The sequence below is a fragment of the Crotalus tigris genome, unplaced genomic scaffold (assembly GCF_016545835.1).
Source record: "Crotalus tigris isolate CLP2741 ecotype Arizona unplaced genomic scaffold, ASM1654583v1 scf7180000017639.5415321, whole genome shotgun sequence".
Taxonomy (NCBI): Eukaryota; Metazoa; Chordata; class Lepidosauria; order Squamata; family Viperidae; genus Crotalus; species Crotalus tigris.
Genome location: NW_024096532.1, coordinates 2,355,632 through 2,381,225, shown reverse-complemented (window position 1 = coordinate 2,381,225; position 25,594 = coordinate 2,355,632). Strand labels below are relative to the sequence as shown.

Here is a 25,594-nt window from a genome sequence, read left to right as displayed (position 1 = left end):
TTTTCGTTGGAGGTGGAACGTTCCTTTCAGGTTAGAACCCGGCTGCTGAAGGAGGGCATTGCCGTTGAAGCCCCGAAGAAAGGAGACAAGAAGAAACTGGGGTTCCCCTTGGCCCTGTTTGGGGGCACTCTGGTCGTCATGGAGGACGGTATCTATGGTAAGGTTCCCTAAGATTCTTCCATTGGGAAGCTTAAAGAGGGGAGATAAATGGGCAGATAGTGCTATTACGAGACCCGCCCAATAACTACAATAAGAAAAAGAGTGGGTGGACTGAGCCATTCAGTACCAGTTGCGTAGGGGGCGGGGCTGATCCTTACAAAGAGGGGTGAGGCTGGAGTAAACCATGCGAAAATAGAAGAGGAATGCCGGGTTAGGCCATTCCATAGTAAAGAAAGGGGGAAATCGGGATTTTATTAATTTAATGATAGGCATCCGACGCATTCCATCCCCTAAGATATACCATTACATGAATTGGGCAAGGGCGGGTAGGATTTTTAGGCTATACCATGACAGGAGGGAGGGTGGAATGTACCATTGTCTGTGATTTCCAATTAGATAAAATGGGATGGGTCTGTTTAAGCGGGCTATCGAAAGAGATGGGTGAATTGGTAACCTATTGAGGGAATTGATGAGGCGGCTCTAAAAAGCACCGTTATAATTTAAATGGGAAGCTGTGCATTCCTTGGAGGGAAGGGGCAATTTGTGATTGGATCCAACCATGCTGCGAGGGGAAGGGGGAGAGAATTGTCTCAGTACTGTACAATACATCATAGACTCTCATTCTGTTTATTTTTAACATTACTCCTGCTAACAATATTACAAGGTATTTATTAATATTATTTAATTTAAATGTTTGTGAGCTGCCAGGGGTTGGTTTAAAAAGTCTTGGTTAAAAACGGTCTTAGCATAAATTCGTTATAATTATTTTTATTAAAGTGTCCTGTCCAGAATTGGCTCGAACTGTGGGATGAGTGGCATATAAATGTAATAATAAATAAAATTTATATTATTTATGTGTTTGAATATTTCAGATTTTCATTGCCTCTGGGTTCCTTACATTTTCAATAAAATTTATTAACCCCCATTTCCTCTTTGGAACTGAATTAAAATTTTTGTAACTCAAAAAGATTTTGGATGTTATGCCCTGCCCCCAATTGTTTTTACAAATAAACAAACATAAAACACATAAGAATTATTCAGAGGACTATGTGTGCATATGCAAGGCTGTCTTCATTATAAGTTCTTGTTCTGGGTACGCCTCTGAGCTGAAAGCTGGACATCCTAGAGGAAGTAGCTTTTGCATAGGTTTTATTATTATTATTTTATATCTCTTGAATGGCATACCTCATCTCATTTCCTGCTTTTAACAACCTGGTGAAATAGACTGTGTAAGTGTTAATGACTCAAAGGCACTGTCCAGAGATCAACATTTGGACTTGTGAACTTCAGTTTCTTGACAGCTTGGTTCCTCTTACGCACACATTGTAAATGAATCTTGAATAACCACTTTAAAACTTGCATCTGCTAAACAAGATTGGAATTGTTTTAAGTTGGTCATAAGTCCTAGCTGGAAGGAGGACTTTGATGTAAACAACATGGATGATGAATAAGTACTTATACAACATTGAAGATTGGCAGTGCATGGACTTGCCTAGCCCAAAGCAGAGAGATGCAACTGAATGCTAGGAAAAATTCCTCATACCAAGAGTTATTGGACAGTGAAACCAATGCAAGGGGCTTCCTACTGGTGCATGTGTTCATACAGTGGCTTAACCACCACCTCTTAGGGATGCTTTCATTTGGATTGGGTTATAGACCAGTATTTATCAACCTTAGCAGCTACCATATAAGATGTGTGGACTTCACCTCCCCATTCTGGAATTATGGGAGATAAACTCCTCACATCTTCAAGTAGCTGAGATTGAACAACACTAACAGAAAGCTGAAGAGATAACTTTAAGGATACAGGCAAGCTTATTATATAAGCTAATAAGATTGAAACATTCCTTTAAGCTCTGGGGAGCAAGATAATATTGGCAAGAGACTGGGCAAGCTTCTCTGATTTCACTGGAACATCAGAGGGAGGAGAGCAATATTCTGTTGTTACAGCTTATCTCAATAAAATGTAGTTTTAGACCTCCTGTGAAATCTGTGTCTTTTTTGGTTAATAATTTAATTGAAGGTTTTAATAAGCATAGTAAAAATCAGTACAAACCAAGTTAGAAGAAAAAGGGAAATAAAAGTTCAGAAGATGCAGGAAGAAGAAAAAAAAGAAGGCAACAAAGACAATTAAAAAGTAACATCAGGCATATGCTAATATACTGACTATTCATCCTCTTTTAAAGTTACAAATAAAAACAAAAACTTATAGCCTAACATTAATATGCAATCAAGAAATCATCATCTTTTCAATCTAAGTTCAACAAAAAAAGTCCATTAGGACTTAATAGAAATATCAAACAAGCAGTTTATCCCTGGTCAAATAGTCCAACTTTATATTCCTTTTTTGCTCTGTGCAATCTTGACCTTTAAATCATTCCTATGGCATATTGGATTTCATCATCACTTTTTGATATTTAAATGGAGTTTTCAAATCTTCCATTAGCCTGCTCTGAAAATCCCATAAAGAGGCATTGTCCAGGATTTTTTGCCACAGCTGTTCCAGATCTAGATCCTTTTTAAAAATTTGTCTTAGGTATTCCCACTTTGTTAATATCAGTTTTCTTATTTTCCATGCCTTCAAACTCTATAATGTGCATGTCAAGTGAAGAGTTTTTTTAAAAAAAGTTTTTCTCATCTTCTTCTAAAAGTTTCTCCATTAAAATCCATCTTTTCTGAGGTATTAGTTATTAATATTTTAGTTCATGCTTCAAAAAGCTCTTTTAAGATAAAAAAAGGTTATACCCGGCTTACCCATTTAAAGTATTTTCTGCCTGGACTTTTATTTATTAACATTTATATGGCCTCTCATCTCACAAAGTGACTCTGGCCAGCTTACAACAAACTCCCTCTAGTATTCATTAGTTTTCTTTAAGTCATTTCCTATGAGTATATTTACAGAGTTTTTCATATCTTATAGCAAAAATAAACACTCTGGTCTCCCAATCCATTTAAAACTTCCTTAAATATTTTTTTTTACTTTTTGCCAATTGTATATTATTTTAAATTCTCTGCTTAAAATTTCTTAAATCCAAACAAGAAAGTGAAACTCACCAGGTGTCAAATTAAGGCTGCTGTTTTGAAGGTCTCCAATATCCATGAAATGGTGACATGAAATATTTCTGAATGTGATTCCAAAGTGCGTTCAACTGGCTTAATGTCTTTGGGAAAAATTCTGCTGCTACTGAGAGCAGAGATGTCATTTCTTTTGCTCCTGGTGCTCAAACCCACGAGAGACCACTATTTTATGGTCTTCTCATAAAGAGCTGTTGTGGCCAAACTCTGAAGCTCTCTTTCAGTGAGATTTGAAGAACCAATCTACACTCCTTCTTCACAGTCAACCATGACTGAAGAAGCCCTGTGGAATCTGTTTCTGATCTGGTCTACCTTGAAGGGTTGATACTATCTGAGTAGGAAGTTGGACTTAATACACATATTGGTTGTCCTAGATTTACAACCACAATGGATCCTGCCCATTGCGGTCTCAAGTTGTGACAATCATAAACCAGTCATCATGCGACTGGCCCAATTTTACAACTTTTTTTGTGAAAATGTGAAGTAAATGCCGATTTTCAGCAAAACATCATAAATCAGAATCATGTGACTGGGGGGGGGGGAGAACCAGCCATTGGAACTGAATTATAAGTACCTTTTGGGGGGAGGTCTGTTGGAACTTTGAACAATTGCTAAGCAGCGGCTGTATGTCTCCTGATTATGTGACACTGTCACAAGTTCCTGAAATGGAGGCATGATTGGAAAAGACACCTCTGGCTTTCTCTGATGGTTCAAAGTGCCAAGAGGAATATGTTTTCTTCAGTCTGCTTCCTTCCTTCCATTGCAGTACCTCCAGATCTGACACCAGAGGAGAGGCTAGAGTTGGAGAACATCCGGCGACGGAAGCAGGAGCTCCTGGTAGAAATCCAACGCTTGAGAGATGAACTCAGCGAAGCCATGAATGAGGTGGAGGGGCTGGAGGCCAATGAGGGAAGGTGAGGGATTCCTTCTCCCTAGAGAAGATTGTCTAAGGCACATGTTCTCAACCTTGGGAAATTTAAGGCACATGGACTTCAACTCCCAGAATTCCCCAGCCAGCCATACTGGAATTCTGAAAGTTAAAGTCCACCCATTGCCAAGATTGGGATTCCCTGGTCTAAGGACTGTTTTCCTAGCAAGACATCGTGATTTCAAGAGAGGTTTTTCCGAGACTGTTCCAGTCTACTCTGAACATATGAGTCACTTAGTCATCTCAGGATATGTCAGTTCTAATTATCTGTAGTTTCCTTGACTTCTGAGATTTTCATTCAATATATGATACAAATAATGCAGCTTCCATTGGCACTGAAGTATTTTTGAAATCTGTAAAATTTGGGTGCCTTTACTTTTTTAAAGACATCCCTCATTATTGAGCAACAGTTTTATATAAATATCACTACAGGTATTTTTTTCTTAGCAACTACAACTGGGACCAGCAACTCATTTGTTAAGTGAAGGGCTTGCAAAATGAAACACAACTGTGCTTATAATACTACTTCAACTTTCCTTTTCTGCAAAGGTCATGAATGTGAGAATTGATCATAAAACTACTTTTTATCACTTTTGTAACTGAATAGTCACTGTATGAGGCTGTTGCTAAATGAGGACTATCTGTATCTTAAGAAGTGTTCTGTTCTTATTTTGGAGATAAAAGGAATACCACTGTAAAGATGGCACTTATTAATATTTGTGCGAGCACAGTTGAAACTCAGTGAAAATACTGCTTTCTTCAGCTGTATAGTGTGTACTCATGCACAGTTATAACCGATGAAAATTGGTCAGTCTCATCAAAATCCACATAAGTCAATGACAAAAAAAGTTATTTTATTGGGTTGCAGCCTTAATTGAAGGAGATGTTAGGCTGAACCTCTTCCGTTGCCTTGGGGGAACCATTTTTTTCCTCTGTTGTGGACTGGAGAGCTGAATTAGGTATATTCTTCATAGCTACTTATATGATATTATGAGAACAAAGGGGTATTGTGAAGTAGCATCATTCTTGAGAAAGAGAAAAAATAAATGGTTGCTAGAAAGGATCTATTTCTTTTAAACAGTAGGACCCCAGAATCTGTATCGTATGGAGAGGGTATACCCTTCTATCATGCAGATCCATCCTTTTTCTTTCAAATAATGTGTTTTTATTTGCATCTGAACAAGTTGGTTGCTTATGCCCGTTATCATTTAAATCTATCTTTAAGTATGTCCTTCTCATTTACATTATCTTTCCAACTGCTATACACAGAAAAGTATATATTTTAAATGAACAAAAGACAAAATGCTGTATAAAAAATGATAGCAAGAGCTTGCTTAGCATCCACTGAAGTTGGTAGCATTCACAGGTAGCCCTGGGTTTTTTACCACCACTCGTTCAGTGTCTGTTTGAAGTTATGGTGGCAATGTGTGTATGGTTCCTGAAATTATGGCTGTTGCAGTGCCCCTGTGGTCACACATCAAAATTTGGGCACTTGGCAGCTCGCCATACTTATGACCACAGGGGTATTTTAACTCTATCTACCTGCCTACCTCCTCCTCATCTCTGCCCTTTTGGATGCCCTGCATAGTAGTGTTCCTCAGCCTTTGGCAGTCTCATCCAGCAGCCACCTCTAGGTCCATTCCAGCACTGCCACCGCAACCACCACCACCACTATCACCACCAAGAAATGCTACTTTAAGCTCCACGTACGGCCAGGCACTACAGCACAAAGCCTTTGTTGCCTTGCTCTCCTGTTAGCCCTGTCATGCCGAGCTGATCTCCTCCTTCTGCTGCTGACAAGTTGTGCCCAGTCTCAATTTATGCAAGGCAGCTTCTGGCCATGTCAGGCCTTCTTCCCAAGGCCAACCACACCTTTCTCTAAATTGTATGTGTCCTTGCAATCCTTCAGAAGGCCTGAGTTGGGGCTGAAATAGAGGCCCAGCAGTGGCTGGCTGAGGCTGCTGCTATGAGGGGTGTCATTGTGCACGATGGCCAAAAGAAGATAGGTAAGTGGGGAGACTTATAGAGGAGGCAGCCCCATACCTTCCAAGACTTGGGGTTATGGGGGGGGGGACCGATCTGGGAATGGTTTGAATCAAAACAATCAGCCAGATTTGGTTAAAGGTGACAACAGAGCCTGCTGGTCATGTGATGTCATGCTTTATGACTGCGTCACTTAGTGATGGAAATTCTGTTCCCAATTACTATCATTAACCAAGGACTATGTGTGTATTCAAAAGCCTAAATGAGCTTTAAATGTTGCAATCCCTTTCTGTAACAGTCAAAGGTGTGATTCTTTGTCTTGGACAGTAAAACTCTACAGAGGAATCGGAAGATGGGGATGGGCCGTAAGAAATTCAACATGGATCCCAAAAAAGTGAGTGAGTGAAGGGTTTGCATGTTATGATATCTAAAGATTTGTCCAAGGGAAAACAAATGTTTCCTGATGACATAATTGTTTGGAATGAGAAATCGTGATTTTTTTTTCCAGGCCTTCTTGGGACAGAATTACATGATTGAAGGGCAGGAAACCCATTTGAAAAACCTAGAGAGCCAGTATGGTCTTAATGCTTAGGCATCAGGCTGGAAAGCAGGATACTATGAGTTCAAGTCCTGCCTTAGCCATGAAAGCTAGCTAAATGACTTTGGGCTAGTCATTCTCTCTCAGACGAACCACCCCACAGGGTTATTGTGGTGAAAATAGGAGAACAAAGGTCTGTTGGATGTGTTTACCACCTTGAGTTATTTGTACAAATCATGAAGGTGGGATGGATGGATGGATGGATGGATGGATGGATGAATAGATAAATAAACTAACCTATCAGATTTCTAAATTAAAGCTATTTTGAGGGTGGGAACGTACTGCTCTACAGTTGTTGACTTAATTACCTTTTCCAGGGAATACAATTCCTGGTGGAAAATGAACTTCTGCGCTCCACACCTGAGGATATTGCTCGCTTCCTCTACAAAGGGGAAGGCCTCAACAAGACAGCCATTGGGGACTACCTTGGCGAGAGGTGAGCAAGAATGGGAAAGATGGAAGGAGCAAATGAGAGAGTGAGAAAGATGCAGCCATTGATAACACAGTGCAGATTAAGCTACAGCAGAGAGCTTCCCGGGACACTGGAAAAGAGCACAGATACTGAACTGTGATAGATTAAATTTATTCAGAAAGGTGGGGTGTTGCCAATGAAAAAAGACCAAATCTAAGTGTTTTAGAGTGAATTTTAAGCAGATTAAAGAAGTTATGAGAGAAGAAAATAGAATAAACATTTCAGTGACTGGGATGTTACGAATGATTTTGCCTTCAAAGGGGCAGGATTAACACAAACTCTCCTAATCTTTTATTCAGGGAGGAGTTTAATATTGGTGTCCTCCATGCCTTTGTTGATTTGCATGAATTTACTGACCTCAACCTAGTGCAAGCGCTCAGGTGAGTCTGGAAATCTTCAGCCATCTACTATATTAGAGTCCTCATTAGCTACAATAGTTTTCCAAATGTTTGGCTGCAGTACTTCTCATTCCTATGCTGAGGGGTGAAAGTTAAGAGCAAGAATTTACTATTTTTCCTGCTAAAGAGAAAGCAGAGTTGCCTGAAGCCACCTCTTCTGTTGCTGCCTTACCCAACTCAGAGCCCTCTAGATCAGTGTTTCCCAAACTTGACAATTTTAAGGCATGAGGACTTCAACTCCCAGAATTCCACAGCCAGCAACGCTGGCTGTGGAATTCTGGGAGTTGAAGTCCACATGCCTTAAAATTGTCAAGTTTGGGAAACACTGATCTAGATCAACAGTCCCCAACCTTTCTGGCTGCGTGGACTGACAGCGCCGGCAGCAGGGACAGGAGATGGTTTTGTGCGTGTCCCCTTTGCTTGTGCAAATGGAGCTTCACACGCTTGCCTGCCACTTGAGCGGCCTGGTTCCCAATAGGCCGCAGATCAGTACCGGTCCATAGACCTGAAGTTGGGGACCCCTGTTCTAGATGAATGAGCATCAGTTCCCACAGTCTTTCCTTTAATTTTGTAAGAGGAAAAATGCCATCCTTTGGCATTTGTCTCATTTATTATACTGAATCAAGATTTGTTCTTGGTTTCTCTACATCACCGTACTCCATTTCTTAACTATCTCATGATGTGTTTCTGTATAGATGGGTGGAGATCTTTGGCCTTCCATATTTTCTTAAACTATCAATGCATAGTACTGTGTTTACTATATGTGGACAAATTGTAGGTTATTTGTCCTAGGTAAAAAGGACAATGATGATAATGCATAAGGCCAAGCCCTATAAATGCATAGAAAACTAGAACTGAGAAGCCCTATAAATGCATAGAAAGCTAGAATTGAGAAGACAGCAACAGGCAGCACATGCTGACTCTGCAAAGAAGCTGAAGAAACAATGCAACATCTAATTAGCTGCAGCAAGAGGATCACACAGACTACAAACAGCGGCATGACAGTGTAGCAACAGTGATGCATTGGAATTTCTGCAAGAAATACCACTTGCCTATAAGCAAGAATTGATGGGACCACAAAATATACAAAGTAATAGAAAATGAAGAAACTAAAGTGCTCTGAATTCAAACAAACAACCATCTGCCACGCAATCCCCCAAACTTAACAATTGTTGAGAAAACAAGTCTAGGTAATGGACATTGAAACAGCTGAAGACAACAGAAGAGAAGAGAAAGAACTGGAAAAAATCATAAAATTCTAAGACTTGCAAATAGAATTAGAACAACTGGCAAAAGAAAAAGGAAGGAAGGAAGGAGTCAATCTCTCTGGACGAAGAATGCATAGCCTAAATTTGAATTTGTTTTCTAAGCATGCAATATTTGTACTTCTAGATGGATTTAGAAATACGGGGAAAATTAGAGTGGTCTCTCATGTTGAGGAGCACTTCAGTCTTTGCTAGATATAAGGAATGCTGAAAATCAAATGCAAAGTAATGAAAGAGGATAGAAAGACACAGGATGCAAAACATCCCAGGCATGGAATCAATTTGTATAATGAGATCTGTAGGATCCCTAGTTTTCAAAATAAAGAATACATCCAATACAGGTAGTCCTTTCAACCACAGTTGAACTGTGGTCCTTTCAACCACAGTTAAGCCCAAAATCTCTAAGCAAGACAGTTGTTAAGTGAGTTTGCCCCATTTTATGACCTTTCTTGCCACACTTGTGCAGTGAATCACTGCAGCTGTTAAATTAGTAACACGGTTGTTAAGTGAATCTAATTTTCCCATTGACTTTGCTTGTTAGAAGGTTGCAAAAGGTCACATGACCCTGGGACACTACAAACGTCATAAATACATGCCAGTTGCCAAGCATCCAAATTTTAATCATGTGACCATGAGGATGCTACAAAGATTGCATAGTCATAAGTCATTTTTTTCAGAGCTGTTGTAACTTTCAGTGCTCATTAAATGAATGGTTGTAAATTGAGGACTACCTGTATTTCAGAGCAGACAAATGAAAACTTCCCCTGTGTCTGCATTCATGGCCTCCCATTCCTCTGCAGGCAGTTCCTGTGGAGTTTTCGGTTACCAGGAGAAGCCCAGAAAATTGATCGTATGATGGAAGCCTTTGCTCAGCGGTACTGTCTTTGCAACCCAGGAGTCTTTCAGTCTACAGGTACAGCATTTCTTGAGAAAGAGAATGGGGGCCTCTTAAGTTGTGAACTACAGACTTTCTCTGGGCAGTATGAATGTGGGCAGTATTTGAATCAGACTCTGAATATTGAGTCCCAGGATGTTCCTGCCATTTATTTCCCTGTGAGTTCACCGGTATTTGAGTGCAGAGCGTATTTTTCCTTCGATGGGCTGAGACAACTTTTACAAGACGGTTGTCTAGGCTGCGGCTCTTCTTTGTGTCTCCCATTGCCACATTGTAATATAGAGTAGCCTGAAATGGTCCTGTCTAAAGACTCTGATCTCTTCTAATAACACACAACATTCAGAGCAGCCCAAAAGATGCAAGAGTCACAAAACAACAAGCTGCACTTCTGTGACTTAACGTTCCCTCCATTATTTTTCCTATAATAATGATTTAATTCTCTAATGAGAACTTACAAGCAGAAAATCCTGTTCATTACATCTACTCAGATGCCTAGAAATAAGCTCTGAAATGCTTATTTGTTGGTTTCCTCTTCCTTCCCCAGATACGTGTTATGTCCTCTCCTTCGCGGTCATCATGCTAAACACCAGCCTTCACAACCCCAACGTGCGAGACAAGCCCACCGTCGAGAGGTTCATCACCATGAACCGCGGCATCAATGACGGGGGCGACTTGCCAGAGGAGTTGCTGCGGGTGAGGAGTTATAGCAAAGTGAATTCAAGGCCCGTTTTTTAGCTATATGACTCCCTTGTTTGAAGGCTAGTGGGAGGGAGGAAAGAAACCACCTTTTCAGTTTTGTTTTTTTTTACCATTGTAAACATTCTCTGCGCAGTTCTGAGATACTTTTACGTAGGGTTTCCCAGGCTTCGCAACTTTAAGACATGTGGACTTTAATTCCCAGAATTCCCCAGCTAGCCATACTGGCTGGGGAATTGTGGGGGTTGAAGTCCATACATCTTAAAGTTGCCAAGGTTAAGGCTCCCTGTTTGTTTTAACGTAATGGTATTACTGCAACTGCAGTTTCTTCTATATTTAAAATATTTTGCTTTTGTTTATAAGTGTGTTTTCTGTATTACAGGTAGTCCTCAACTTACAAATGTTCATTTAGTGACCGTTCAACGTTACAACAGCAATGGGAAAAAAATGACTGTTTTTCACACGACCATTGAAGCATCCCTTTGATCACATGATCAAAATTCAGATACTGGGCAGCTGTTCACATTTATGATGGTTGCAGTGTCTCAGAGTCATGTGATCAGTGTTTGCGACCTTCTGACAAGCAAAGGCAATGGGGAAGCCAGATGCACTTAACATTACTAACTTAACATCTGCAATGATTCACTTAAAACAGTGGCAAGAAAGGCCATAAAATGGGGCAGACTTCACTTAACCAATGTTTTAGTTAGCAACGTAAATGTTGGGCTCAGTTTGTAAGTGTCAAGGACTACCTGTATTTTATCCACTCCATTGTATAGTTCACCAAGCATGGTCACTGTGCCCTGGAAATTCAAACAGGCATACCTTTTTTCTTGCCAAATTGGAAAGGAATATAATTCCTGCCTATAATTCCTGTCCTTCCTCCCCTCCCGCTAGAATCTGTATGACAGCATCCGTAATGAGCCCTTCAAGATCCCAGAGGATGATGGGAATGACTTGACCCACACATTTTTTAACCCCGATCGCGAGGGCTGGCTCCTCAAGCTGGGTGAGAAGCGCACCCCTGTTTCCCCTTATACACTACAGCCTTTTCTCCCCTTCCCCACTACCCTTCCCCCTGCCCTCTCCCACCATCCCACCCCATGATCTTTGCACGTCTCTGCACTCTCCTCTCTTCCCCCCACCTGTTGTGTCATTTAAAGCATGACCTCTCTCTTCATCAGATCAAAGGGATCCTCCTGAAATCCACCCTGATGTCCCTCCCTTTCCCATAAACCAGAGATACATAACTGTCTCTCTCTCTCTCTATAGATATATATATATAAAACCCATGGGGATCCATTCAATTACAGAGATCTCCCTTTTTTTCTCCCCCACCTCCCACTTGAGGTGGATCTTCTCTGACAGATGATGAGAGGGGTCTGCTGGGATTTTTGTGAATTGCCTTTAAAACAGGAGTGTCAAATTCAATTTCATTGAGGGCTGCATCAGGGGGGCCGGCTGAACAGGGTGGCGCAAATCCAAAAAGAAGCGCAATGCCGCCCAGCCCTCAGCCTGCCCGGTTTTGGCAGGCAGCGGGGCGCTCTTGTCACAGCGCCGAGAGGTTGAGCCGGGTGGTGCAAAACTCATCAACTTTGCATCTTGCTGCCTGCTGAAACTGGGCAGGCTGTGGGCTAGGCAGAATTGCACTTCTCACCAGATTCGCGCCACCCAGCTCAGCTCTTGGAACTGTGAGGAGAGCGCCCCACTGCCTGCTGAAACCAGGCAGGCTGGGAGCTGGGCGGCCTCGCATTTCTTTTGGGATTTGCACCGCCCGGCTCAGCCTCTAGGCGCTGTGTGGAGAGCACCCTGTTGCCTGCCGAAACCCCTCCCCCAGAGTCCATCAAGCTGGATATGTGAAGTAGGCGAGGGCCATTTGCTGGCCACTTCCAGGCAATGGTGCATTTCTTCATTCCTCACAAATGGTGACACCTCCCCAGCATGCACCCAGGGGGCAGGGCTGACGCGGCAGGGACTGGCTCCTCGCTGGTTCCAGACGGCCTTGTGGAGCTAAGACTGAGTGTGTTTCAGCATAGACGGCCACCACAAAATTGTACATTGGCTCCTGGCTGTCCTGGGCCAAGGCAGCGGGGGCCGTTCCCTCACTGTTTCCAGGATGGCTTTGTGGGCCACATGAAACCACTTCGCGGGCTGCATCCGGCCCCCGGGCCTTGTGTTTGACATGTCTGCTTTAAAAGCAGGCAAGTTAATTGAAAACCCAGCATCAGACCACTGAAAGCCATATCTCTGGCGTCTGTGTTTCACCATTATTGCTGGTACCTTTTCAAACCTATTGGATGCATCTGTAAGTTGGGGAGGTGGGGGACAGGGAGGTTAAAACAATGGAATGTTCCAGGCTTAAATCGGGATTCATAGTCAGACCATGCAATCTTTACTTCTCCTCGCTAATTTAGGGCAATTAGCAGAAGTACTATCAGTTTAACTTCTGTCATAAAACAATTTCATTAGTGTAGATCAGTGGTTCTCAACCTTTTTAATACCGCGACCCCCAACTGGTCGTAAGTCGAGGACTACTCAACCGGTCGTAAGTCAAGGACTACTCAACTGGTGCAGCACCGTTTGCAGAATGGGACTTTTGGCGAGCTCAGCAGGGCAGAGACAGCCTGGACAATTCCTATTGGCTTTTGAAAGCCAATAGAATTAGACTCTATTCAAGAGTCTATTCTATTGGCTTTCAAAAGCCAATAGAATAAAAGGGAGTAGCACAGCCAAGGAAAAGGGGAAAAAATGGCGGACTGCATTGTTTGGCGACCCCTGTGAAATGGTTGTTCGATCCCAAATGGGGTCCCGACCCACAGGTTGAAAACCACTGGTGTAGATAAAAACCCACATTGTAGAATAATTCTCTACTCTTGGACTACTGTGTAAACTAGAGACAAAGAATTCCTCTTTGGATAAGGAACTTTATGATGTCATTGCTAGCTTGAAGCAAAGTGGAATAGTACTCTTGACCAGAGTGGGGCACAAAATAGATAAGCTTTAGGACTCCAAGAGAACCTTCCTGTCCATCCTGTCCTGTCCATCCAAAGTAGGCCAGGTGCAGTATAAGGTCCAAAGCAGACAAGGCCATGAATGTAAACTCAGATCCAGCCAGAAGAAATCCAAAGCAACATCATAGAGTCAAAAATGTTATAATCCTTGGGATCAGCTGTTTTAAGTGATTGGCTAAGCTGGTAATGTGGTCTAAGAGGTCCTTGGGAAACTCAACTTTCAGTCTTCCTTAGAAACACATGATGGCAAGGTGGGACTCCAGTCACTGAGTCCTGGTTCCCTACCAGGAGATTGAGATAGAATAGTACAGGTACAGGTCGACTTACAACTGTTTGTTTAACAATCATTTGAAGTTACAACGGCACTGTAAAAAATGGCTTACAGATAATTCTTGCATTTATGACCATTGTGGTGTCCCCATGGTCATGTGTGCCCAAGGTTATGTGATCTAATTTGGGGTGCTTGGCAAGCCGCATGCATTTATGACGGTTGCAGTATCCCAAGTTCATGTGATCGCCATTTCTGACCTTCCCAGCCAGCTTCCAACAAGCAAAGTCAAGGGAGAAGCCAAAATCACTTAATAACCGTATGATTCAGTTAACAAAAGGGTCATAAACCTGGTCACAACTCGCTTAATGACTGCATCACTTAACGACAGAAGTTCCAGATCCAATTGTGGTTGTAAGTCGAGGACTGTCTGTAGTAGTGCTTTATTTTGCTCGGAGCAGAGAACAAGTTAAGGGATAAAAGCATACATCCGGCTGCTCTTTCACAATTCCTGGTTGAAAGAAACCCCTTTTAAATTCTTTCACCTGTTTCCTATCACAATCACCTTTTCTTGTGCTTTGGTAGAGCATCACTAAAATGTAGTGTTTGCTGTAGGTAAAATATTGCAGGCCTTCTGCTGTCAAACTGACATAGAGCAGGACAGATGGACGGTAAAGAAGAGAGGAAGGATTGTGTGGCCCAAACATCGTATGTTCAAGGTGGAGGAAACAAGAGAAAAGAAGCAACATTTGAGCAGCGAGGGAAAAATAGAAGCTAACCTAGTCACTTTCCTCAGAGGAGTTAAATGGACAAAGTGAATTAATTTTGAAGAGCTGTGCTTGGAATCCAAATTCCTGGCTTGACCAAGATGCAGCTTGCTGGACAGACCAGAGCCCTTGGTGACTTAGTACATCTATCTATACAAATGAATGATTAGCAAACTATTGTTGCAATCATTTTTGCCTCCCTATGGAGGCCATTAATGTGGCAACGTTGGTTGCATTGTGGTTTGCAAATGTCGCCTAAACTGCTAGAACAGGGATGTCCATCCTTAGCAATCTTAAGACCTGTGCCCTTCAACTCCCAGAATTCTCCAGCCAGAGTTGAAGTCCACAAGTCAAAAGTTGCCAAGATTGGACCCTCCTGTTCTAGAGATAGGGTTTCCTGTAATCTATCAAAGGTTTAAAAGGCTTTGTCATTTAGCAAAGTTATGCCTGTCCCATTTATACCCATCCCCATAAAGTTTAAACCCTTCCTCCCTCTGCCTGTCCCATTTTCCCATCCCATTGCTCCCAAATGCCTATGTCTGTGTTGGAGGATTTTTGATTTGACCATGTACTTCTACCTTATGTTGATGTAACTTGTTCTCCTTTCTCTCTCTTCCTCTCTCTCTCTTCCTCTCTCTTTTTTCTCTTCCTCTCTCTGTTTCTCACCCCCATTCTCTCTATCCTGACTCCCCTGGTCCCTGCCTTCTCTCTCTTTGCTCCCTTCTTTCCCTACCACTGCTACCCTGCCCCCCCCTCTCTCCTCCACCATCCCACGGCGCGGACTACATTTGTTCTACTGTCTGAATACTGCCCCCAAACCAGGAGGTAGGTGAGAGGAGGGGGCCTTTTGTTTTGCAGCTGAGAGCTGGTTTGCCTGATGCATTTGGGACTGGAAGCGGGTCTGCGGTTGGGCTTTAGGACAAGGACGGGTGGGACATGTGGGAATATCAGTTGTGACAGGGCTCAGTGGATACAAAATGAACGTGGAGGAGATGCAAGGAATTAGCAGTCTCTTCACCCCTAGAATGGGACATGTCTTGATGCAGGGGCAAGCATCCATTTTCTGTTCAGAGTCCTATCATTCCCTCAGTGATCATCTATTTGGGACCATTTGCTAATTGGAGGGTGGGGCTGCAGCAGAAAGCAGTGGGTGGGGGCATCCATTCTCTCTTTTTGACATACCCATCACCCTTCCCTTTCTGACACTTTCCCTTTTCTCTCAATCTGTTCTGTCCCCCCCACACACACTCCCCCCATTGCAGCAAGCTACCAGGTAATAGACACAGCTGTTCATGCAGGTCTGAATTGATGATGCTTACAGCTTTAGGACAGGGCTGCATACAATGAGGCTGTGGTGCCACTGGAAGGGAAGGACAAAAAAAACCTTAATGGAGTGAGAGTCTGAGCAAGTTTTGTGGGGCGGGAGAGAAAATGTCATCTCCCCAAGGTGATGGAGGTGTTTTAGAGAGGTATGCAGATAGGTTGTGAATTGTCCACAATCTGCATGTCATAAATAGTCCACATGTCTTAATGGGTTACTATTTAGTAAGGAGGCCTATCCTTTCCCCGCCTATTAAAGCAAGAGAGATCTCTATAAGGTGGCTGCCACAGAGCAGAGATTCTTGTATTTTATAATACTCATGCAGACGTCAAGATGCAACTTCTTGTTGAGAGGCAACATATGAATGTCAGCCTTCAAGTTGTCCTTATTTTCCCAGAAGTATCTGCCTGGCAATTGTTGGAAGCAGCAGGTTACATTGATTTTTGATGTGTTCTGAAGTTCCACAAAGAGCATTTTGGCATCTCAGTTTTGTCCATTTCCACGGGAGAAGCTATATGCTCTTTGAATGTAATTTAATTGGGGAATGCAAAAAAAAAAAAAAAACTTGAAATCCTTATCCAGTGATAAGCCAGATTTGCACCCATGCATATGTACAGATTAGCTTTGCCTCAAGCTGGAAATGACTGCTGGCTTTGCAATAAATCTGAACTTATATCTTGCTTCATGCCTAGAGCAATTGCTTGCTTTGCATGCTAAAAGCCCTGCTCTTTATGAAAATGTAGGTTGTGTTCAGAAGAATCAAGTGCTTATTATGCAAAAGCTGTTTTCTCTCTGGAGTTGAGAACTTTGTTCAGAGAGGCTAGAAATTTCTCCCAGACTCCTCCACAGTGTCCTTGTTTAAAGCAGATTGCTTGCGAGACACAATTATGCTTTGTTGGATCAGCTTGTCTTAAGTCAGGAGTATGTTTGCTTTTTAAAGTGTCAATTTATGCTCAGTGATAACCTTGATATTTAGTTGCTAAAACACACGTCCAAACTGACAATAAAGTAAATCTACTCCCATTATTGAAAGCTTCAGGACAGCCTTACAAATCTCAGCATAAAAAGGATCTTGAATTGTATCTATTCTCATGTTTACATAAAAAAAATGGGAGACAGTAAATTGGAATCCCTCAATGTTCATACAATAAATCCATTGTTGGAAAAGGTACTATTTTGTGAACTCCTAGAATCCTTTCCAGCTGTGTTTCATTACTTTGACTCAGTTTTATGTTCTTTTTGTCTTGTTCTTCCTTCTTTTATTTTCCCTCATGTGTCTTACGTTGTTTCTGAATTCCTTATTGCATTGGCTTTGTTCATAAGCATGGCTTCCCACCCCAAAATATGAAGGTAGAGAAAGTTTTGCGAGCAAAGTAAACATAGATGTAAAATGAGAACGGATTCCCCTTCTTGTTTTCAGGAGGACGGGTGAAGACATGGAAGCGACGCTGGTTCATCTTGACTGACAACTGCCTCTATTACTTTGAATACACCACAGTTAGTACAGTTTCCCTCTCCCACCCATCCTGCACTCCCCCTATTAGCAAGTGGGAATCTTAAGAGTCCTAGGAGGGTTTGCAATGCAGGGAATCAAATGGCCCAGTTGGGCAGGAAGGACTGTGACAACAGGATGGCAGTCCAGGAACAGTGGCCCACTTGAAGCAGAGAAGCTGCTTAAGAAATATTATTTTTTGCAAGAAGTATGTAGGCAGAAAGAAGGCAGGATACAACAAACTGTTAAGCTCTGCAAGATTAACAGCCGATGCATACTGTTCCCGCCCTGATTTTTATGGCTGCAGCCAAAATCAGCAGTAACTTAAATGCAGAGCACCAGGGCTGTTCCAAGTCCTGCAGTGCTATAATAGGTGAGTACATTATGAGAAGCTAGGCAGAGACTGCCACCTAGTCTGTCGTACTGGTGAAGAGCTGGTTTCTTTGGGTTAAGACTCTAATCTGCTTTATGAAATCTATATCATCTTAAGTCATTAGATAATTATGGCGAGATCAAATCTGGATCGGCCACCAGGACCAGAGATTTTGGACTCACACTGGAACCCATCTTCAGGAAGCTTCTCTCTTTTGGAATATGAGTTGGCCTATTTTGTGAGTCGTATTTATGTGGTGCCTTCCTAATGGCTGATTGATGTGTTGATGGCTGACAATTGGCTGTCATTTCCTTGTGCTGGTACTTGATAAGCTAGTGGTAAATCAGCACTCCTGTTAACTGACAAGGGGGCCGTTTTCCAGGTTTCAGTCATTTTCTTGGCTAACATGCCAGTCAGCCAATAGGATGGCATCACATAAATATGATTCACAAAATAGCCCAAAGGACATATTTCAGTAGACAGGAGTTCCCCAAGGATGGGCTCAGAAAGCTCAGAAAAGAAAATCTCTGCTTTCGGTGACCAACTCAGATTCGATCTTGCAACATTATCTTGGGGCATGTATATTTGTCTTCATTTATGAGATATGATCATTCTCACTCTTGATTTTACCTTCACAACTGCCTTGTGAGGGAGTTCCAGCTGAGAAATAATGCATCTAGTGAGTTTTGTGGGGGAGCGGGTGTTTGTGCGTGTCCAACATTAAAACTATTTCATCATAGCCATGTTCATTCTTCAAACTCTAGAAAAGGTCCATTTAACACAGCCTTTCTTGAATACAGACACACTGAGAATACAGCTCTGAGAATTTCCAGTTAGACTAGCTTATGATTAAAAATCCTTGGAGCTATCATCCAAAATTGGAGAGACTAATTAAGCTTTGCCCTCGAAAAGATTTCTTGGAACAGATGCTTTCGGAGTCCTAAGTCTTACCTACCCAGATTATTGGGCCTATTCTGTTTCATTCATATTTTTAAAATCCATTTTTAGGATAAAGAACCAAGAGGCATTATCCCATTGGAAAACCTAAGCATTCGGGAAGTAGAAGACCCACGGAAACCAGTAAGTGGTGCTGCATTATGATTGCTTACAGCAGGGGTCTCCAACCTTGGCAACTTTAAGATTTGTGGACTTCAATTCCCAGAATTCCTCAGCCAGCTTGGCTGGTTGGCTACACTTTGGAAAAAAAATTATATTTCATTTTTCTTCTGATTGTCTGCCTTGAACCAACACTCCACAAGTAAAGCTTGGGTAGGCAGGCAGGCAAATAAAACAAACCTTGAAGACACTGGATGGGCAGAAAGTTAGCAAAAGCTTTTTTTAAAAGTTCTAGGAGAGGTCTCTTTATTTACCTCTGTTGCGTGTGGTTCATATGGTTCACAACCAAACTCAGAGAGCACCAACGTCTCCATAGTTCAACCCTGAAATACAAGTATTTGTTTCCCTTCTCAAAACATTCTCTTTTATTTCCCTTCTTTGTACCCCCAAATCAGCTGGAAGGCATTTTCATGAACCGTTTGCAAATGGCTGGCTTTTTAAAGGCTTTCTCTTCCTTTCATCACTCTTTTATTTTATTTTTGTAGAATTGTTTTGAACTCTACATTCCCAATAACAAGGGCCAGCTAATCAAAGCCTGTAAGACTGAGGCAGATGGACGTGTGGTTGAGGGGAATCATATGGTCTACCGCATCTCGGCACCTACACAGGAAGAAAAAGACGAGTGGATTAAATCCATCAAGTGAGAATAAGACATTGTTTCTTTTTCAGGATTCTTGATTCCCAGCTCTAGCTCCTGATGTTCCACCTTGAATTTCAAGACTTTATTTAACAGAAAGGAACTGATAGAATTTCTGTGGAGATTAACCCAAACTTTAGCACAGAAACTTCACAAGATGTTACGATGACCTCCCCGTAAATCTTAAATTAGGGATCTCTTTTTTCCTGTTTTTTTTACCGTCTGTTCTTCTCAGTTAATATCTGTCATGCAGAGATACTATTAAATTAGAAAGATTTCTTCTTTTCAGGAAACCTTTGGTTACATAATTCAGAAATGAAGAAATTGATAGAATATTCTTAATATAGTCCTTAGAGATTTTGGAGCTACAGAAAGAGGAAGAAAAAACTGATTTGGTAATCTTAGAAGTGGTTCAATTATGTAAAGTATTGTGGGGGAAGAATAAGCTAAGGTCCCAAGTTTTAATCTTTCCACATGCATTAAGAATAGGAACGGTCCAAAGAGGCTTTTATGCAGTTTAATAAAAGCTAAATATTTCATTCAACATTCTGAATAGCACATAAATTCATAGTAGGATTCTTGGAAAACCTAGAACTAATAAGGCAAAAATTTAATGTTGTAGAAGTACCACTTCTCTGCAGTAGCATAGAGAGGCGGGTAGGTGGGTAATGCAACATCTGCGATCAAAATATTACAGTCCATGAAGCTTAGACATGTCCAATTTGCTTCCTTTAAAAATAACTTAGTAAATTACCTATTGTAATCCTTAGTCAAAACTCTCTCACTTTAATCTGTTGATCTGAGGTTGCATTTCCTCATTGCAGTGCATATAGCAAGCTTTCCACACTGTTTGTTGTGACTTAACATGTCAACAAATATGTATAAACATACACTTTACTTCCTTTCCTTTCTCTCCCTTTTTCTTCATTTCCTTGTTAAGAGAATGTTTAGGCCATTGATTTGATCCAGTTTAGTTGAAGGGTTAGTCGGCGTAGCTGTATAACACAATGGGTGGAGCTCATAGAGTAAAATTGAGCTAAAAAAAAAATGTTATGGGAGCCCAACCACTATCTTAACCTGTTCTGCATTGCAAAGGCATAACATGGTATAATTACAGATCATAGCTTGTCCTGTGAACACAGAAGTTCTCTTGACATCAAACTAATCTTGAAATGTGTGTCATATAAAAGCGACCATTATATTAATGGCTAAGCAGGATTTGGAGTTTGTACTTCCAGATCTACCCCCAGCTACGCTGCTCGAGGTTTAAGTGGGGATGGAGGGGAACACAGTCCCTTTCCCTCTTTTGTACCTGGCTCCATCATGCTCCATATCGCACTTTTTTCACAGGGCTGCTGTAAGTGTGGATCCTTTTTACGAGATGTTGGCGGCCCGCAAGAAACGGATCTCAGTGAAACAGAAACAGGAGCAGGCATGAGGTGGGGATTAATTAGTTCCCATCCTTTCTCCTCTCTGTACATCCTCCTGTATCATCTCTTGGATCTTCTAACAAGCCCACCTGGGTTGAACTCCATGAAACCAACCATTCCTATTGTGGGTCCACCATGCTACTTGGCCAGTCTAATGGCATGCCAGCATCCCACTGCCTCCACTCACTCATCTCCCCAGAGCTTCCTCTAGCCCTGTGGGGGTTTGCCAGTGGGACTTGAGCTTGGGAATTGCCAAGATGCGGCAACTTCAGGGAATGGATGCATCCTTTTGTGTTTTGAGGCAGCTTCTCCTCCAGACTGAATTAACCTTCAGCCTTTGTCAGACAGAATCAGATGGCTTTGAAGCATCTTGGTTAACCCCCACCCCACCTTGACTAGAGGGCAACCAACTTTGATCATGGTATAAAGGAGCATTTTCTACTTTGACTGGACTTGTTCGTTCTGCTTCCCAACATAACAGCTGGTCTGCATGTCTGAGAAGAAGAAAAAATGGAAAAACCCCTTCAGACTATTGGCAATTTAGAACATGGGGAAGCCCTTGTTTTCCCTCATTGGCTACAGAAAAAATGCACCTTGAGCACCTAGGCCAAGCACATCAGGGAGTAAGCTAGCATGTCTTTTGAACTGCTAGTTTTTCTGTGTTTCAGGATCACTCAAGTCATTTAATTTCCCCAAACTGCTCCCTGATGCCAATAATCACAGGAGCATTTCTGACATGCTTTTCTCTACAGGATGTCTCTTCGAGTTTGTTGCCAAACCAGCCACTGAAAGCACTATCCTGGGTCTGGCATACTTAATGTTTATATGTATTCCCCATTATCTGGGCTTAACAAAAGGAAGTAAACGACAACAACAACCAGCTGGGGGCCAGAGAGCCAGACAACTAAAGTATACGCACTGACATAATTTTGAACACTAATTGTTGCCTCCAGCAGGAATAACTGACACACATTTGTAACTGACAGCTCATAATTCTTCATTGTTAGGCCCAGAAATCATGGTTTCCAAACTTCCTTGACTGCCAAGCAACTGACTCTTTCCCCTCAGCTACTTATGAAGTCATTAGAACATTGCCTCTACCACTAATTCTCCCTGCCCTTTCCTGCCTCAAGAGTAGCAGCAACATATGTGAGGCTTCCTTCTGTAGTTAATTCAATACATTTTAGAAGCTTACAAAGGAATTCAAATAAGAACAGTGCCACTGTCATGTTATAACATGATCATTAGGACACTCCCTAATTGGGCGATGACAGTTCTGTTTCCGGTAGAACTGCAACAAGAATCGCCTTTCCTTTCTGCATTGTCTTTTCTAGAATCAGATTTTTAAAAAAAATAATCTGAAAACAGTTTTCTTCAGATAACAATAAGTCATTATGTAGCAGGATGTTTAAAAGACTGTCTCCCCCATTTTTCCAGAACTCGGTTGATACTTACTTGCACATTCAGGTTATAGGATCAGAGAACAATAAAGAAGGAAGAGAGAATGACCTTATGAATTGGAAGAAAAAAATAGTCTCTGTAACTCCCTTTTTGGTTGGGTGTTACAAAGTGCAAAGAAAAGGTAGTCCTTAATTTATGATCAGTTTCTTAGCAATCAAAATTCTGACAGATCCCTCCTCCAGATGTACTTACAATCCAGATTCGAAGTTCCAACAGCTGGGGCCCCACCTCACCCTGCAGTCATGTGAATACATTTTGGGTGTTTGGCAGCCATCTTGCATTTATGGCCATTTTCAACTTCTGGTTACGTGACTGAAATTTACCAAGGGTTTTGTTTTTTGTTTTTGCAAGAAACTGGCATTTACTTCTGATTCCTGGCAAAAATAACACCCATTGCAGAGGCCACAAAAATGTCATGAATTCAGGTGGGTTGTGTGAAGACCCTGTTTAACAACTAGCAAAATGTATGACCTTAATTCCGGACTCAGTTCTGGTCAAGGCTACCTGTAGTTGTTGTATTAACACCTTTCCCTTTTCCCACCCCCTAAGATTTTAAGAAGTTTGCTCTTCCCAGTGATGGCCTCACCTCACCGGCCAAGCCTCCCGAGGCCCTCTCCTAATCGAGGAAGTGGGATATTGTACCTCCTTATCTTGCAGCTCAGAGCTACAAATCTAGTCTTCCACCACTGCTTTTCCTCAGGTTGTCCCTTGAGTGTAACACCTCGGGGGTCTGAAGGCTTTTCAAACCCCAAGTTGAGCTTTCTAAATCGCCAAGCACTTTGTGGCACATCTCAGGCCTTTGCAAAGGAGCAGAGCAAAGTCCTCAGGAGCTGCAAAGGTCTCTGGCTCAATATTGTAATATCTTCGTCCTCATGCATTTCAGCCTGATCGGCATCCTCTGCCTCTCAAAACAGCCACATCAACTGCAGCCAGTTCAAATCCTGTTGGATTTAAACACAAAGCATCTTCCCCCAAGTTAGAAACTGAAATCAGAATAAAGGGTTGTGTTTTATTCCATTTAAAAGAAAAGCATGAGGGAAAAAAGTTAAAGGCAGCCAGTGAAAAGAAAGGGATTGATAATTAATTTTCAATCTTTATATGGGCAGGTGAAAATAAATACCAGAAAACCCAGGATACTCTAATGCAGCATTTTCCATCACAACCCTTTAAGCAGTTTGCTCAAAGCTGACCCATCTGCTTTATACCTGCTAAAACCCATCCTAGGAAACCTCTTAATCCCTAATCCTAAAGGCTGGCTGGGGAATTCTGGGAGTTGAAGTCCACAGATCTTAAAGTTGCCAAGTTGGATAGCCTGGCCCTAATCCATGCCCTCTTTTCAATCTTAATTTAATTGCTTTCCCAAAGTGGCTAGCCTTTCCCCTTTTTAAATAAGATTTAATTCTATTCCAGATCTAAATGTGTAACATACATATTTTTATAAATGCAAGAGTTTCAGAAGAGGAAGATTAAAATTATTAATCTTGTAGCTAGCAATGAGGGATTATTAATCTTGTAGCTTTTTTCCAGCTGTGTGTTATGACCAAAATCATTTCTCCCTAGCTATGATTTGTGTAGCGATGGGGGGCAGGGGAAAACTCCCTTTATTTGTTTGAAGGATCAGTTTTTACCAAGATTCTTTTTACTTACTTAATGATGATCAATTCCCCCCCCCACACACACACACACACAAACACATATTTTCCACCCTCAGTATTGCCCTTGGTTTTTTGACCTGCCTTCTGATTTTATATCTCTGTAAAAGCATCTTTGTACATTGGGACTGATTATTACTTGTTCTTCAGCAATACAAATAGGCCTCTTCTCCATTACTCTTCATTGTGGACTTGAATATCTTGTCTTGTAGGAAGGAGATATAACAATCCCCCCTCCCTCCTTACTCCTGAAGACAAAAAAAGAAAGACGGGCATTTTTTGTTTCAAGAAACTATATGATATTTCCTTTGATGGTGATGTTTTTGATTTATTTGTTTTTAAAGAAAATGTTAACTGTTATTTAAAAAATTAATGTATACATCTCTGGATGATATGTAAACACCACAAACATATCTAGGTTTTGGCTGATTCGTTGTTTTATTGTTATATTTATTAAGGACCTAAGATGGCCAAAGTTGGAGTTTTGAACTCACAAACATTTGCCTTCTCTTAGACATCCTTTTTTTTACTTAGGAAAGGGGGGTAAGCAACTCCACTTAAGACCCAGCATCCGAAAAATGCCAGAAATGGATAAGAATTAATGAAATATGACCTTTCAGGCTAGTCTGCTATAAGAGAGAGAAAGCGGGGTGGGGGAGGTGAGGTGTTCCATCTACCAAAGGCTTCCCAGAAGCCAGGTTAGATCTCTGCATTGGATTCAGGGTCACTGAGGAATCCTTCTTGAGGCTATTAATATAGTGCTGATCTTGCACATCCGTCTCACTGCCAAGGGACCAGATGTAATACAGTAAATACCATTGCTAATAAGATTGTAAACAGGTGAGTGACCTGTTTACTCCCTTTTCTCCCTAAATAAATGCTGAGTTTTCTTCTGACATTGAACATTTCCTGGTATTCTGCAAATGTGACATGAGGACTAGTAATTTATTTTATTTATACACCTTTATTATTTTTATAAATAACTCCAGATGGCGAACATACTCTTCCCTCCTCCTGTTTTCCTATTAATAGCAGTTAATATTATTAATAGCCTATATCCTACTCTGCTCTATGCCCGGGAGACCTGGTTACAGGAAATCTGAAGTTTTATGCATTGTGTCGACAAATATTTCATTGAGTAAATTCATCTTCATTCAGTGGTCTCACCTGATGGGAGATAAAGCATGTTATTTAATATCAGTAGCTCTGATGAGATTAGGGCTGCGGCTTTATTGAATTTACATAGGGAAGAAACAAACTTTTTTAAGTAAAAACTTTATTTCTGGATGAGATACCCATGTTCTGTAAGAGACATCACCGTAGCTGAGATAATGCATGTTAGAACAAGTTCCTTTTAAAATGATACTTGGAGGGGTTTTTTTTTTAAAGGATTTAAAAACTTAAACCTGTCTCTTACTTGGCGCACCTCTTAGTCGAATGTAAATTAAACATATTTAATTGATTTATTTGTTAGCAGTCAGTAGCATGAAATTATGTATAAAAGTTTACAGAATCCAGCCATTGACTAAATCAGACTTCATTTCTAAAATCTAAAAGAATGGTCTCCAGATCAAGATTAAAAATGCGTATTGTAAAA

The 25,594-nt window shown here is 41.4% G+C and overlaps 1 protein-coding gene across 1 annotated transcript; it reads left to right on the top strand.

Annotated features, from left to right (window-relative positions):
* CYTH2 (cytohesin 2) lies at positions 1-25,594 on the top strand. The gene is made up of 12 exons (XM_039335124.1): positions 1-157; positions 4,001-4,148; positions 6,473-6,539; positions 7,061-7,179; positions 7,515-7,595; positions 9,679-9,791; positions 10,318-10,466; positions 11,367-11,478; positions 17,257-17,333; positions 18,710-18,781; positions 19,303-19,457; positions 20,805-25,594. The coding sequence occupies exons 1-12, from the start codon at positions 139-141 to the stop codon at positions 20,890-20,892; spliced, it is 1,200 nt and encodes a 399-aa protein (XP_039191058.1). The 5' UTR covers positions 1-138; the 3' UTR covers positions 20,893-25,594.